The sequence below is a fragment of the Epinephelus lanceolatus genome, chromosome 20 (assembly GCF_041903045.1).
Source record: "Epinephelus lanceolatus isolate andai-2023 chromosome 20, ASM4190304v1, whole genome shotgun sequence".
NCBI lineage: Eukaryota > Metazoa > Chordata > Actinopteri > Perciformes > Serranidae > Epinephelus > Epinephelus lanceolatus.
This window is the reverse complement of record NC_135753.1, coordinates 33,774,781-33,788,335: the sequence shown is the minus strand read 5'-3', so window position 1 is coordinate 33,788,335 and position 13,555 is coordinate 33,774,781. Positions and strand designations below refer to the sequence as shown.

General features: G+C 43.9%; 1 protein-coding gene across 26 annotated transcripts in view; it reads right to left on the bottom strand.

Moving 5' to 3' along the window:
• Window positions 1–576: 576 nt before the first annotated feature.
• svila (supervillin a) overlaps window positions 577–13,555 on the bottom strand; it is a 110,470-nt gene continuing 97,491 nt past the window's right edge. For 20 of the 26 annotated variants that reach the window (XM_078162545.1, XM_078162547.1, XM_078162535.1 and 17 more), the window contains 19 exons: window positions 13,151–13,328; window positions 12,863–13,035; window positions 12,179–12,334; window positions 10,872–11,008; window positions 10,142–10,289; window positions 9,915–10,060; window positions 9,581–9,756; window positions 9,053–9,203; window positions 8,693–8,972; window positions 7,182–7,336; window positions 6,963–7,068; window positions 6,174–6,381; window positions 5,879–6,012; window positions 5,628–5,783; window positions 4,698–4,841; window positions 4,415–4,536; window positions 4,017–4,172; window positions 2,868–2,888; window positions 577–1,608 (listed from right to left, as the gene is read on the bottom strand). In XM_078162545.1, the coding sequence (XP_078018671.1) occupies window positions 1,522–1,608; window positions 2,868–2,888; window positions 4,017–4,172; window positions 4,415–4,536; window positions 4,698–4,841; window positions 5,628–5,783; window positions 5,879–6,012; window positions 6,174–6,381; window positions 6,963–7,068; window positions 7,182–7,336; window positions 8,693–8,972; window positions 9,053–9,203; window positions 9,581–9,756; window positions 9,915–10,060; window positions 10,142–10,289; window positions 10,872–11,008; window positions 12,179–12,334; window positions 12,863–13,035; window positions 13,151–13,328 (2,834 nt within the window). In that variant the 3' untranslated portion in view covers window positions 577–1,521. Of the gene's footprint in view, window positions 1,609–2,867; window positions 2,889–2,932; window positions 3,580–4,016; window positions 4,173–4,414; window positions 4,537–4,697; window positions 4,842–5,627; window positions 5,784–5,878; window positions 6,013–6,173; window positions 6,382–6,962; window positions 7,069–7,181; window positions 7,337–8,692; window positions 8,973–9,052; window positions 9,204–9,580; window positions 9,757–9,914; window positions 10,061–10,141; window positions 10,290–10,871; window positions 11,009–12,178; window positions 12,335–12,862; window positions 13,036–13,150; window positions 13,329–13,555 lie in introns of those variants that run through there. The other 6 variants (XM_078162534.1, XM_033638528.2, XM_033638538.2 and 3 more) reach the window with 2 other exon arrangements.

The following is a 13,555-nucleotide window of genomic DNA, read 5'->3' as shown; positions in this document are numbered from 1 at the left end:
ACTCTGAGTTACTGTTGTAAATCATTTTTGTTTAGTTTTTACTGAATAGTTGAAGCAAACTGTAAAACGATATCACTTATTGTGTTGCAATTCTATTTTCTTAAATTAATAATGGAATAATAAAAATGTTTTTTCACTAATTTATCATCGCAAAAATACTGATATTATTTGGGTCCACCTCTAACGGGAACCACTCTGCACTCTGTCTCTCTATATGTCTTCCTGCGTACTTTAAGTTTTATTTAGTCAGTATTCAACAGTTTAACACAGATGGATCTACAGCAGGTGCATTTGATTAGAGAATAGTGATGAAAAAAACAGTGTGTTTGGTGTTATTGATAGTAACAGAGTAATCTGACAGGATTTAAATGTGACTCACCGTGAATCCAACGGATCATCTGAGTATTTCTCCAAGTCATGAGTGCACAGAAATTTGTATTACACTGCCCTCTACTGGATGATAAAGGAAGCTTTCATATTGTGGTCACACTGAATGAATCTACCACAGTATATGAATAAATAAAGTCAATATTGTACTTAATACAAAACCATAGAAGAAACAAAAGGCAGCAATGATGTTGTTACTTTCCAACATTCAGAGTTTATTTCTCTAATATTTCTTTATATCACAAAAAAGTCTTCAAAATGCAGACTAGGATCTGTATATAAACTGTACACAAAAGCAAGGCACTATACACTGTAGGGTTCAAAAATCAAATACATTTCATCGTCACTGTCCTCGCCGTGCATCCAGCCTGTGTCCTTTTTTCTCTGCCTGAAACAATAATGACACTCGACGCATTTCAACGCAGCTGCATCGCTTGATTTGTAAATGGCAAATGGTGATCTGTACAGCGAGGGAGAGTTCTGTAATATCCACTATCTATCAACATATGACACAGACCTCCTCCACATTAATTACACAGCTCATTCAATCGGTTTTAGCTCGGTGAATATTCATGACGCTGCTTTTTAAAAAATTCCTATGTGGATTTGATAAATATAAATTATCTGCAATGCACAAACATACATACAAGAATAGCAGAGAGTGTGATGTGGAGTGTGTGGAGCAGGTTGACAGGCCTGCTCCCACTCTGACACATGGCTGCAATGTAAGGGCACTGGGCTGTTGTGCGTATGGTACATATGTACATTAACATTAAATTCAGTAAAGTTCTTCCACTTGCACTCCCTGCTCATGGACGTCATCTGAAACTCCAAGTTTCCGGAGTGATTTTAAAGAACACGTTCACTCAGAAGTGCATTCGCCTACGTTTGCTCCTACTCACACGACCACAATACCAACACAAAAAGCAGATGGGAGGGAAATCCGCAGCACAAGAAGCTGGCACACCTCTCGTCCACTGATCACCTTTTCCATACCTTCATAACTCCTCAACCCTCCATCGAAGGGTTGACTCAGGAGAGGCAGCCCCTGAGCCTCTGCTGTGTCCACACGTAAACACAAGAGGAGACAAACAACATCCTGGTGTCCTCAGGTCAGATCTCTGTTTCAGCCACTCAGAAAAGTCCCTTGGCTTTCTTCAAGTTCACCTGCTTCCATCCGGGCAAACCCCCGTACTCCTCTCTGCTCATCTCCAGGGCTTTCTGTGGGAGCAGCCACACACACACACACACACACAATCAGCATGAAGCAGTCACGGTCACATCACAGTTTACCGCACAGACTGTTCAGCATCACATTCAGAATGTCAAACCCATCCTGCAGCTTGCATTGTGAGGAATGAGTAACCTCTGAGAACACACTCATGCGTGAGTGAGATTAAGAACGTCATTCTTCAACTCACATCCCCACTAAAATATGGTCAAAGTGCTCATATCTCCAGGATTCAGTCGTGACCACACCAGCTGGCAGATTGTAAGTGAGCATGCTGAACAGGAGAGGAGTTAGATGATTTATCAAAAAGAGAAAAGAGAGCGATGAGGAAGAGTTGGACAGAAAATGGGTTATGGTTAAAGGAATACTTCACCCCCAAAATCACCATTTGTATAGTTTACTTGTAGGCCTCCACAGTGAGCGAAGAATCCAAAAACTGAGAAAATTCTTAAAATATTTAAGTCATAGTTGTCCGTGTTTAACAGCAGAAAAACTTAAACATCTCACACAACTCACACATTTAAATTAAAGTTTCATTTATCCAGTCGTATGCTCTGTACTTCCCGAAACAAGCAGCCCTTCTGATGAGAAACTGAACTGAAAGCTGTGCTCTCTTCAAAACCAGACTCCATTGACAAGAACAGTATTTTTACCACCATGAACACAGGAGCTGCTGGTCTACTGCTGCCTCAATCAGGGGAATGCTTGTGTTATTGTGTGACATTTGTGAATCTGAACGAACCCTTTAAAACTCCGAAGTCACACAATAACTCAAACAAACTACCAATTCAAGGCAGCAGTAGACCAGCAGCTCCTGTGTTCAGTGAGCTAAAATCAGTATTTTTTTCCAATGGAGTCTGGATTTGAAGTAAGCAAATACAAGTTTCACTTCTAGTCCAGTCCCCAACTGTCTGTTTGAAGGAACTTTGCACATGACTGGATAAATAAGAGTTGGATTATACTGCACGAGTTGTGTGAGAGATTTTAACTGATGTTTTGATGTAGTTTTGCTGTTGTTTAACGTGGTCCCCGATAACTTCAATTCCCCAAGAATTTTTCTCAGTTTTCTAGATTCTTTGTTCACCGTGGAGGTTGAGCTTCAAGCATTCAACATAAAACAGGGCAAGTAATTTATACACAAATGATCATTTGTGAGGGTGAACTATTCCTTTAAGTTGAGTGACTAGTGAGGATGCTGTGCAACAGGAGCACGAGTCCACGTCACCCATGCTCAAGTCAGATGACTCACCTTCCCATTAGCCCCTACACCCTGGAGGGTGGAATGAATGAAGAAGATAAGTTGACAAAGACAAGACGATGGAACATGATGAGAGACAAGGTTGTGGAAAGAAAGAGGAAGAGAGCAGTGAACTTAAGGAGAAAAAGCTGAATAACTGATACAGAGCCAAAGATAAGTCTGGAAGAAGATATCTGCAGAAAATGATCTGGAAACGGTTGCACAAAACACCTTAAATTTTCTCCTTAAGTATGCCACTTAAGGATTGAGTTCTCCTTAGCTGAGAAACATATACAGTTGCACAGAATCCTTTAAAGGGTTTCCATGGAGATTGTTTGCTTGGACTCAGGCTTGTGATGCCTGTTATCGTCTCAGAAAATTGTCTTATTGTTAGATAGCGAAAAAATGGCAGATGAAAAGAAGACAAGAAAAGCACACTGGTCAGAGGAGGAAAAGGTTAAACTACACCGTAAATTTGATCCCCAACGATTGTAGGAAGAAGCAACAAAAATTAATGGATACTTAATAAAACAGTATCCACTGGTACCTTCTGGCCACAGAACACTCTTCTTGAGGTGTGTTAGTTTTTTCATTTATCACCAAAAACTCAGTCATGCTGCAGTTAAGATAGAGTCAGAGGTCCCTTAAGTTTTTTTTTGTTGTTGTTGTTTTTTTTTACCTTGCTTTGGTTGCTAAGGTCTTTTACACAACGGTCTTGGGATTCCTTAAGTATAAAACCAAGACAAGGAGAAAACCATACATACTTAAGTGAACATTTAAGGAAACCCTTAAGGAGAAGGAGGAGAAGACTTAAGGGTGTTTTGTGCAGCATCACTAAACAATGATTCTCCTGAAGGTTATAGCTATGATTTAAAGGTGTAACATACTGTGATTATTTTGTACTTTGAAGCAGCACTAATCAGCTTTATAGCCACTTGGGTACATACAGCAGTCAAGGCACAACGTTAACATTCATTTGGAGTCGTGTTTCTGTCCACCTGACAAATTTAAGTCCAATATTCACTCTCTTTTATCTCTGTTTTGGTTTCAACAGTCTGCTGAGGGAACAGCTGCTACACACTCCACTACAGTCATCGTGGTTGTGATTTATCAGTGTAAAAAGAGCAATGTCGCCCATGTGTGCAGACTGCATGTTCTCACCTCAAAATCCTCATCAGACAGGTAGACCTCCAGGCGAAGAGGGTCCACGCCCTCAGGAAGTGGCCGGGCCAGAAGCTCTGCCAGCGGGTATGTGGTCTTACACAGCCTGGCCAACACGTCCTCCACTAGAATAATCTGGTTACACACCTCTGCCTCCTGACAACACACACACACAAAGTACATTACTTTTCAACACAAAGTTGGACAGTAGATGATACATTTATTTAGGAAAGCAAAGTGATAATGGCGTATACCTGGACGCCTCTTTTTTGTGCAATAAGAGCATGTGTTTCTACAGTACACACACACTAATGGCTACAGGCAGACACTGTGAGCACAACTGGCTCATATCAGATAATAGCTGGGAGTCCTCAGATAATATAATTTGATCCACACACCCTCTCAGTGATCTCAGCGATGTCCTCTCTGTGCTCCCAGCTGGGGAACATGTTGGTGAAGGTGAGCGGCTCCAGACCAGCGTGGATCAGATACGCTTTGGGAGGCTTCTTCCCATTCTTCTCTGTAGGAAAAACACAACACATGGGCGGTATTAAAGACACAATCTACTCACTTCATTTCCTCGTTTTTGGGATTTTGGTTCCAGGCAGTCGTAGTGTTGTGACAATGTTCTCAACATTACCTTATGAAAGAAATAGCTTAAATGGTGCGTTTGCTGAATACCTTTACAGTACTGCAGCACCGTCTCCATGGCGCACTTCCTGTCCGAGTCCCAGCGGATCCGGGCTGAGCCGGTGCTTTCGCTGTCCTGAGGCCACCAGCCCTGCCACAGATACACCTCGTGGTGGTTGTCCACCAGGAACAGGGCTGAAAAGCACAGAAAGCAAAGACAAGGACGCCATTTTTAGACTTTCAGAGTGATGGCAGTTTCGTAAAGTGGTCGCTCATCAGATTTCACAGCCGCCTACTTTATGGTTAGGAGTTGGTTTTTGGTTTACAAATGGAGGATTATGAAAAACACAAAGTTTCGGATGATTTGCTCATGTTACTGGATGAAAACACACACACTAAGTAAATCCTCTTCATCCACAGAAACTCTTAAACACACTAAAGTGATCATGGAGGGATACTACTGATAGCAGAAATGTTTGTTTAGCTAATGTGCTAATGTCTAATTAATGAATATCCACTGATATATTTTTGTCAGATCCTCTAACTCTCAAATGTCGATATTAGAATCATCCTGAAGAGTAAACTTCAGTGTCATTTAATGTGTCAACAGTCTTTCATTCCTGTCAGATTACAGCTGGAGTGAAGAATAGTGATGGCCAAATGAAGCCTCATGAAGCATTTTCTTTCATTTCTGAGCCCACGAGATGGCGGTCATGGTTTAAAGAGAGAGGCTCAAAGAATGGCAATTCAGTGAAGCTTTCAACCTTTTGTTTAACAAAAAGCGCCATCTAGTGGGCTCAGGAAATAAAGAAAATGCTTCATGAGGCTTCATTTGGCCATCACTAGTGAAGAAATTAGTGTAATCAGCTAAAGATATGCTGCTGTTTAAATCATCTTTGACTATGTTGTAAAGCACTCTGTATATACTGTATGTGCCATTATTATATTCACATGTACAGTAGGAGGAATGCATGTGTGTACCTGGCTGAGAAGCTGCATAAAGGTCCTCCTGCAGGAAAGGCATAGAGTTGACCTCCTTAGGGTTTCTGGCAGGGAACAGAAACTCCACAGCTGCAAACTCCCCCGAGCTGCTGCTCAGCTGGTACAGACGTGGCGAGAAGTTAAACCTCCCTGGGTCTGACGGTCGACAAATACACATATCCAGTTAATTACACCACCCACAGCTGATTATAGTGAATAAAAATATGTTGAAAGTCTTTCGGTTCCCTCACCTTGCAGCATGCAGTCGTACGCCTTCCTGTCCCTCCTGCTGAGAGGTTCCCAGAATCCTGAGGGCTCGGCTCCCTCGTCACATTCCCGGATGGTCACCTTGCTGCTGCTGTGGAGGCCTGTTTCCAGAGGACAGCTGCACAAAGAAGAACACGTCATACTGACTGGTGAGAATGGCAGCGTGAAAACAAATCAGAAATGGATTGATGTCAATAGATTTTGCAGGATGTTCAATACCACAGTTCCAATAGCGTCACTTTGATATGTGCTGACTGAGAAAATGAAGTTTCCACTCACTGTTCTTTGATTTTGTTGGCGGCGGTGCGTGCCACCTCCCGCGTGTGTGCCTGAGACTTGCAGCCGTGCCACAGGTAGATGAGGGCCTGGCTGACGCTCAGCAGCACCATCGAGACCCTGGAGCGCAGGCTGCTGCAGTGACAGGCCACCTCCAGCAGGTGGCCCTCCACCTCCACCTCCCCTCGCACACAGTACAGGCGCCAGTCATCTGCAGGGAGCAGGCAGGGCAAGAGGTGAGAGACAAACACTGGAGTAAATAAATGTTTTATTTTACATTTTCGAGTATCTAGTAGGGCTCATATCTAGAAAGTTTCATTCACATTAACTCCATCCATCCATTACCCTTCTGAGGAAACTCATTTCGGCTGCTTGTATCTGCGACCTCGTTCACATTAACTGTGAAACAAAAAAACCTTCCTAACTAAAGTGTAACTTGGAGCCAAAAAAAACAAACAAAAAAAAAACAAAAAAAAAAAAACGAGAGCTCAGTTATGTGAGGTGTTGGAAAATATGGAGCTCCTGAAAGCTTCAGTGGGAGTGTTTATCCCTCAGAATGGTTTTTATTCTCGCAAATCTAATTCTCCTCTAAGCTACATCACAGTTCTCAAGTATATGAGTCACTCATTTTGGGTCGATTATGAACTTATGACTGCTACAGTGTGGGTGTTACTCATTTAGAACTGTCAGAGATCAAGTATAATTTAGAAAATACGACCTCTAAACAGACTATTTGCTTATTTATCCTTTTCAGATAATGCTGAAACAGCAGCAGCAGTAATGTGGTCTTACTCTGGGAGTTCTCCTCCTCCTCTTCTCTCCTCCCTGAGTGGATGACCATCCCTCCTTTGAAGCACTGCAGAAAACATGGCGGCTCTTTACCCTGCTGCACCTGAACCTGGAGGAAGGATGAAATAGAACAGGAGTAAAGCTTACAAAGAGTGGGCCGACAAAGAAGTGAGACTTGAATACTCTGTGATATTTCTCTGTCATACACACTCTCTCGTGTACCTGTGCTCCCCGCTCCTCGTCCAGCTCCACCGTCATCAGTGCAGATGTTCCTTTCTCGCTGACGGTGGAGTTGCGGCCCTGCCAGAAGAAGTAGCAGCACTTCTCCTTCCCCGCCCCCGCCGTCTTCTGCTGCTCTGGGTTCTGTCTCCTTCCAACTGATGGCGAGAGATTGTTGGAAAGATGAAGTGTTTGATTAATGTGTGACTACAGACCTGGCAAACAATAAACCTTTGGCTTAAACATTTTAACTAATAATAGAACATAACCCAGTAACACTTTACTTGAAAGTATCTACATAAGGGTGACATGACACGTTCATGAACCTGTCATGAACATTATCTACATGTCATAAACATCTATGACTGCTGTCATTAAATGTCATTTGGTTTTTGTAATGACAAGTTGACACTGTTTGGGTTGTTTTGATTATGTAATCAAATGACAAAGACAACTTCTGGTAATCTCAACTTGTCATGACAAAGGCAACTTCTGGTAATGTCACTTTAATTAATGTCAAGTTGTCATAATAGAGACATCCCAAACAAATCTAATGTCAACTTATCATGACAAAGGCAACTTCTGGTAATGTCAACTTGATTAATGTCAAGTTGTCATAATAAAGACATCCCAAACAAATCTAATGTCAGCTTGTCATGATAAAGGCAACTTCTGGTAATGTCAACTTGTCATGACAAAGGCAACTTCTGGTAATGTCAACTTGTCATGACAAAGGCAACTTCTGGTAATGTCACTTTAATTAATGTCAAGTTGCCATAATCAAGACATGCCAAACAAATTTAATGTCAACGTGTCATGACAAAGGCAACTTCTGGTAATGTCATCCTGGTTAATGTCAAGTTGCCATAATCAAGACATGCCAAACATATTTAATGTCAACGTGTCATGACAAAGGCAACTTCTGGTAATGTCATCCTGGTTAATGTCAAGTTGTCATAATCAAGACAACCCAAACAATGTCAACTTGTCATTACAAAAACCGAATGACACTTAATGACAGCAGTTATAAACGTTTATGACACGTACATAATGTTTATGACAAGTTCATGACAGTGTCATCTCACATGTAGATACCTTCAAGTAATGTGTTACCCATAATCCTATAAAAAACAATGTATAATCAGATCTAAAATGGACAATCTAATGTTTACTAGTTTTTTGTGTTTCTGACCAAACACCACAGGAGAGTCTCTTGTGGGGTTAACTACTCTGATTTACACTACTGGTGTCTGAATCAAAGATGGATGTATTCAGAGTGGGTCAGACTTACATCAGAGAAGGATGTGATGTGCAGCTGTAGCGGCCTACATCTACAGTAACCCACATAAAAACTAGGATCATCTTATGTTGTGGCTTCTGAGGAGGAGGCAAATATCTTCAGGCTAAATATGGACTATCTAACTTGTTCTGGCTTGTTAGAGTAACTCCATTGGGTCATTATTAGGCACTTGAATGAAGTGCCTATGAATGAAGTGAAAACAGACAATACCAACCTGCAGTGCTGACCATGTACTTCCACTTCATCACGTACGTGTCGCCCTCGTGAAACTGCCCGATGCTCTGTCGCGGCAGGCGGCTGTAGTCGAACTCCAGGATGTGCCACACCTCCACCCCCAGCGTGGTGATCTCGTAGCTCCGCCACTCCTCCGCCTCCACCAGGCCGTAGCCCCGCCCCACGTTAAACCCGTCCAGTTTGGTGCAGATGGGCGCCTGATCGACGGGCAGCATCAGGGAGGCGTTGTACACATGGGGCTGATCGGACGTGGGCTGCTCCTGAGGTGGACAGAAATTTGTATTTAGTACTCTCAATGATCCTCTAAACCACACTGATAAGATTTTCATGATTTAGATACCTTTTGATCGGCGATGAGGTCATTGTTTTTTGTGGGACTGGGTGATTTCCTGGATTCGCTCCAGTCCAGGAACTTCTCTTTGAACAGGGTGGTTTCGTTGTGTTGAGTCAGTCTGCCGAATACCGCCCAGTCAGGTCGGCCCTGACCTTTCCTACAGGTGAAGAGGACACAGCACGTCACTGACACATACCAGACCTTTAATTAAGTGCTCTCAATACACAGTTGCACAGTAGTCATGGCAGCAGTCATCTGTGCCATTTACTCCTGTACAACAAATATTAAGAGCACTGAAACTCTACATTCAGACTAAAACATCATTTAGATGGTTTCTTTCTCGTCATCTAGTGGGCCGGATTGGACCCTTTGGTGGGCTGTTCTGGCCCACAGCTGTATGTTTGACACCCCTGCTCTAGTGTAAAGAAGTTGTTGTCTCATATTGTGAGTCTGATGCTTGATGAACACCTATGGTCACAGACAACAGTGTACACACACACTGTACTATAATGATCTATATATATGTTTCCATACTTGGGTATGAGTGGGTTGCACTCTCCGGGGTCGAGCGGGTTGATGTCACAGTTTGTGTAGTCGAAGGTGCCGTTCCACAGGTGCTTGGCCAGCTGGAAGGCCACCTTCCTCTGTGCCAGCGTCACTTCCTTTCCATGCCATATGTACATCTCGCTGCCAAAGTCAAACACTAACACCTGCACAGAAACACAGAGGCAGTGTTTATGTTTGTGAGCCAACAGTACCAGCGGGATTTGCTGTTTCCTGCTGTGTCATTTTTTATTCTCAGAGTGGCTTTAAATCCCTGGCTGATTTTTCATAAAGTCAAGATGAATGTTTTAAACATGTATCTGACCTCCTTGGGGTCGAGCAGGGAACAACGGGGCACCTTGGCCCAGAAATCATCATCTGGGACCAGTTTGTCATCCATCAGGCGGTAAATACAGTTTGTCTCCACGATGGCTCCCTCGTACAGCTCGTCCTCATCTGGAGTTCCTGCAGCTGCAAGAAGAAAGACAAGATTCAGCTCGCATTTCACTGTTTCAAAGACTGATTGAGTTTATTTTAGATGCAAACCCTTACACTGATAGCTCGACTGCCCTCCCAGAATCTTCCAGAAATCCTTGGCTGCGTGGCTGTTCGTGCCGACGCCCTCCTCGATGACCTGGACGTAGTTCGCTCGGCAACCCAAATCCCTCTTTCTCTGGATGAAGTTTGCTAACTCTGACGCCTGGAAAGATGACAGAGAAGAATAATTTACTTATGAGTTCTGTTAATTAAAAAAACACAGGCCTTCTGTCAGTTTGAATAAAAAGCACACATGGTTAACATGCTGCTCATACTTGGACAAAAACACGAGGAATGCATCCACACATTTTTTAGGTTTATTTTTTGAAACCCATCATTCTGAGGGAAAAAAAGCTCAAGTTCATTACTCAGGAAGAGTCTGCAAACTTTAATGACCTGAACTAAACAACCCTCCTCATAAATAACGAGGGGCCACAGCTCAGAGCTTTCCTTTTGGTCCAATTGAGGTCAGCGCTCTGCTCAGCCAATCACAGCTCATCAGTCTCGGCTTTGAACAATAGCCTTGTTTTGTGTCTTTTTCCTGCAATGAGCCCCAGACACACGCACACACGCACACACTTCCTCTCAGTCAACACACACGTCTTCCTGCACCGTGCCACCATTGCTTCCTCTCAGGGCTGTGTCTACATCCTGCATGTGGAGTCTGCCCCACATAACACCTGCCTGACTCCACTCATTTTTTAATTTCTTGTGTTATTTTGCAGCGTTACAAAGCCACACTCACTTTGTTCTTTTCGATGACGTTGGCAAACTCTCCGGTCCAGACGAAGCAGTGGTGCGGCGTGATGAGCAGGAAGCAATCGCCGCTGTTGAGGGAGGACGCTCTGGGCTCCACCAGCCTGGTCTGGACGTGCCGTCGGCCTGGTGTTGCACAGGCACGGAAAAAAAAACAACACAGACAGGTGGCTTATCGGTGAGAGCTCTGATTATCACTATCAACATGCCTGGATTATCAGACTAGAGGTGTTGGGGCAATGATGTGCCAGCCATCGCCATTTGACCCTGTGCATTCATGTACGTGTATCTGCCTTGTTGAGTGCTGACGCTTTCGAATTGAAAACCTCTCTTTCCACGTAGCATTGCTTGTTTACCACCTATATTAAAATCATAAAGTGTCTCATGACAAACTGGAGGGCCTCAGTGACTCGTGATCCAGTTGGCTGTTCAGGTGTTTAAAGCAGAAACCAGCAGAAACTATTCTAAACTCCTGGCCCTGTCAGACTGGGACCGCCAACCTTCTAACAAAGCGCTGCAGTGGATTTACTGTGGATTACAGACAGTGGGGTTTTGAGGGGAGGATCAGCCCAGGACAGTGTGAGGTGACCTGGGGAGAATGATTTAGAGCCACAGCTGTCACCGACAGACGTGTGGAGGAGGTGCAAAGACACCGAAATAGACCCACTCTCGTCTCCCCTTTTAGATATCCTCTGGAAAGGACGCTCTTGAATGCAGCATCCTCCAAAGCTTTGTGAAAAAAAACAGTAGCTATTTGTTTTTCCATGTTCTTAACATCTTAAGTGCTGGTAAATACGCTGCCTCACTGGCTCTATATTTCACAGATATGTCTCCATTAAGCAAACAAGCTAATTTAAAAGATTAGGAAAATGCAGACAGATGTTTTCTGCTTGGCTGGCTCGGCTGTGTAGTAAACAAGCCACATCCTAAAGCCTGGCCAAGGCTCGAGGAGCCTGCCCTCAATTATACTTCTGTAAGGGCTGTGCTTTCAACAGAAGACAGAGATGTTTCTTGGTAGGACATGACTGTCTGTGTGTCCCAGCAGGACAGATGCCTATTAATTACCTCGTTATAGTCTCTGTTGCAGCTCTGTGGTTTCCAAATGGAGGGTTAGTGACCAAAAGTTCCTGCGTTCTGGCCGAGTTGCGAGCAAACAGAAACAACAATAGTTCAGGGTGCTTTAACACTTGGGCTGTGTGGTCTGTTTAAACCCAACCCGAGAGTGTTGCCTTGGACAGTGTGGTGCAGCATGTGAGTATCTTTGTGCGTTCGGTGTGGCCTGTTAATTCAACTGACCTTTGACCTGTAGAAGCATGAGTTTCTTGTACGGCACGGCGCTGTTGTTGGACATCTGCTCGGAGATGTTGACGCTGCGCAGGTTGACGTTGCTAAAGTTCTCCTTGCTCGCCAGGCCAGCCAGAGCCACGTCAGAGAAACCAGAGTTCTTATTCACTGCGGTGAACACGACAGAGCACAGAGACAGGCCGTGAGACAGACACCGACACAACACACAATATTCAATCATTACATTTAGCTGCGATACACAATGACCTTTCAAGCTGGACGCTAACAGTCTCTATATAACTGTAACAAATATAGAACAGCCCAAAGACAGTTTAAGTGTTTTTACTGCTGTCAGAGGAGGTGAAGGAGGAAGTTATGAGAGTACCGTGACATTGACTTAGTGTGTTATCTAACGCCATGCTCAAAACAAGCTGCAGACCACGTGCAGCTTTTTAAGGGACTGCTCTGCACAATGACAGAAAACTGACTGCAGCTCTACATGTAGGTCAGTGCGAGTCCTAAAGTGGCTTGAGCGGGTTAATTCACAGCATGGAGAGACAATTTATAGACTAAATAATATCAGGGACGTTTAATTCTGTCTCTGAGACTGACATTTAAGGTTTAATATTACAACATCAAGAGTTATTCTGAGGGGTGAAAGAGCCTGTCACATGTATCTCTGAGCGCCTCACTCACTCTTCTCAGCCTTCATCCTCTTGCTCTCCAGCAGGCCGATGTTGAGCCTCTGCTCCGTGTACTCGTGTCTGATGTCCTCCCTGGCAGCCAGCATCTTCAGAGGGTTTCTAGATGACTGGACGTTACGCGCCGGGCGCACCGCTCGCTTGTGCTGCACCATCTCCGAGGTCAGCCTGAGCAGAAGTCAGAGGAGAAGGAGCATTGTCAACAGAGAAAAAGCGGAGTCTCACAATGATGAGAAATTCAGTGTTTTCAATTAAAAATGACCTCTTGGCAGTGAGAGCTTACTTTGGCACCTGGGGACCAAAGATGGCATCGAAGTCTTCGTCTATCTCCACCTTGTTAGTGGTGGCGGGGAGCTCCTCCACTTGGCGGTAGAACTTGGAAAACGTTTCATCTTCGAGGGTCATTACTTCCTTTACCTTCTTCTGTGTGACTGTGATGGTCGCTTCTGGCAGTCCGCACACTGAAGAGGAACAAGACAAAGTTACTACAACAATACAGTCTCAACTTTTCTCTTTTCTTTTAGTAGTAGGTCGTCTTGGCTGGTGCTTTGTTGTAATTTGCTCCGTGCAATAAAGTGATCCACTGTCCCACTCACGTCTTCCTCCTTTTAACTGTTATCATCCCTCACACTGGCTGCCAATCAGGGCTTTAGATGTGTCACACACTTAGAATTCCCATGCACTAATG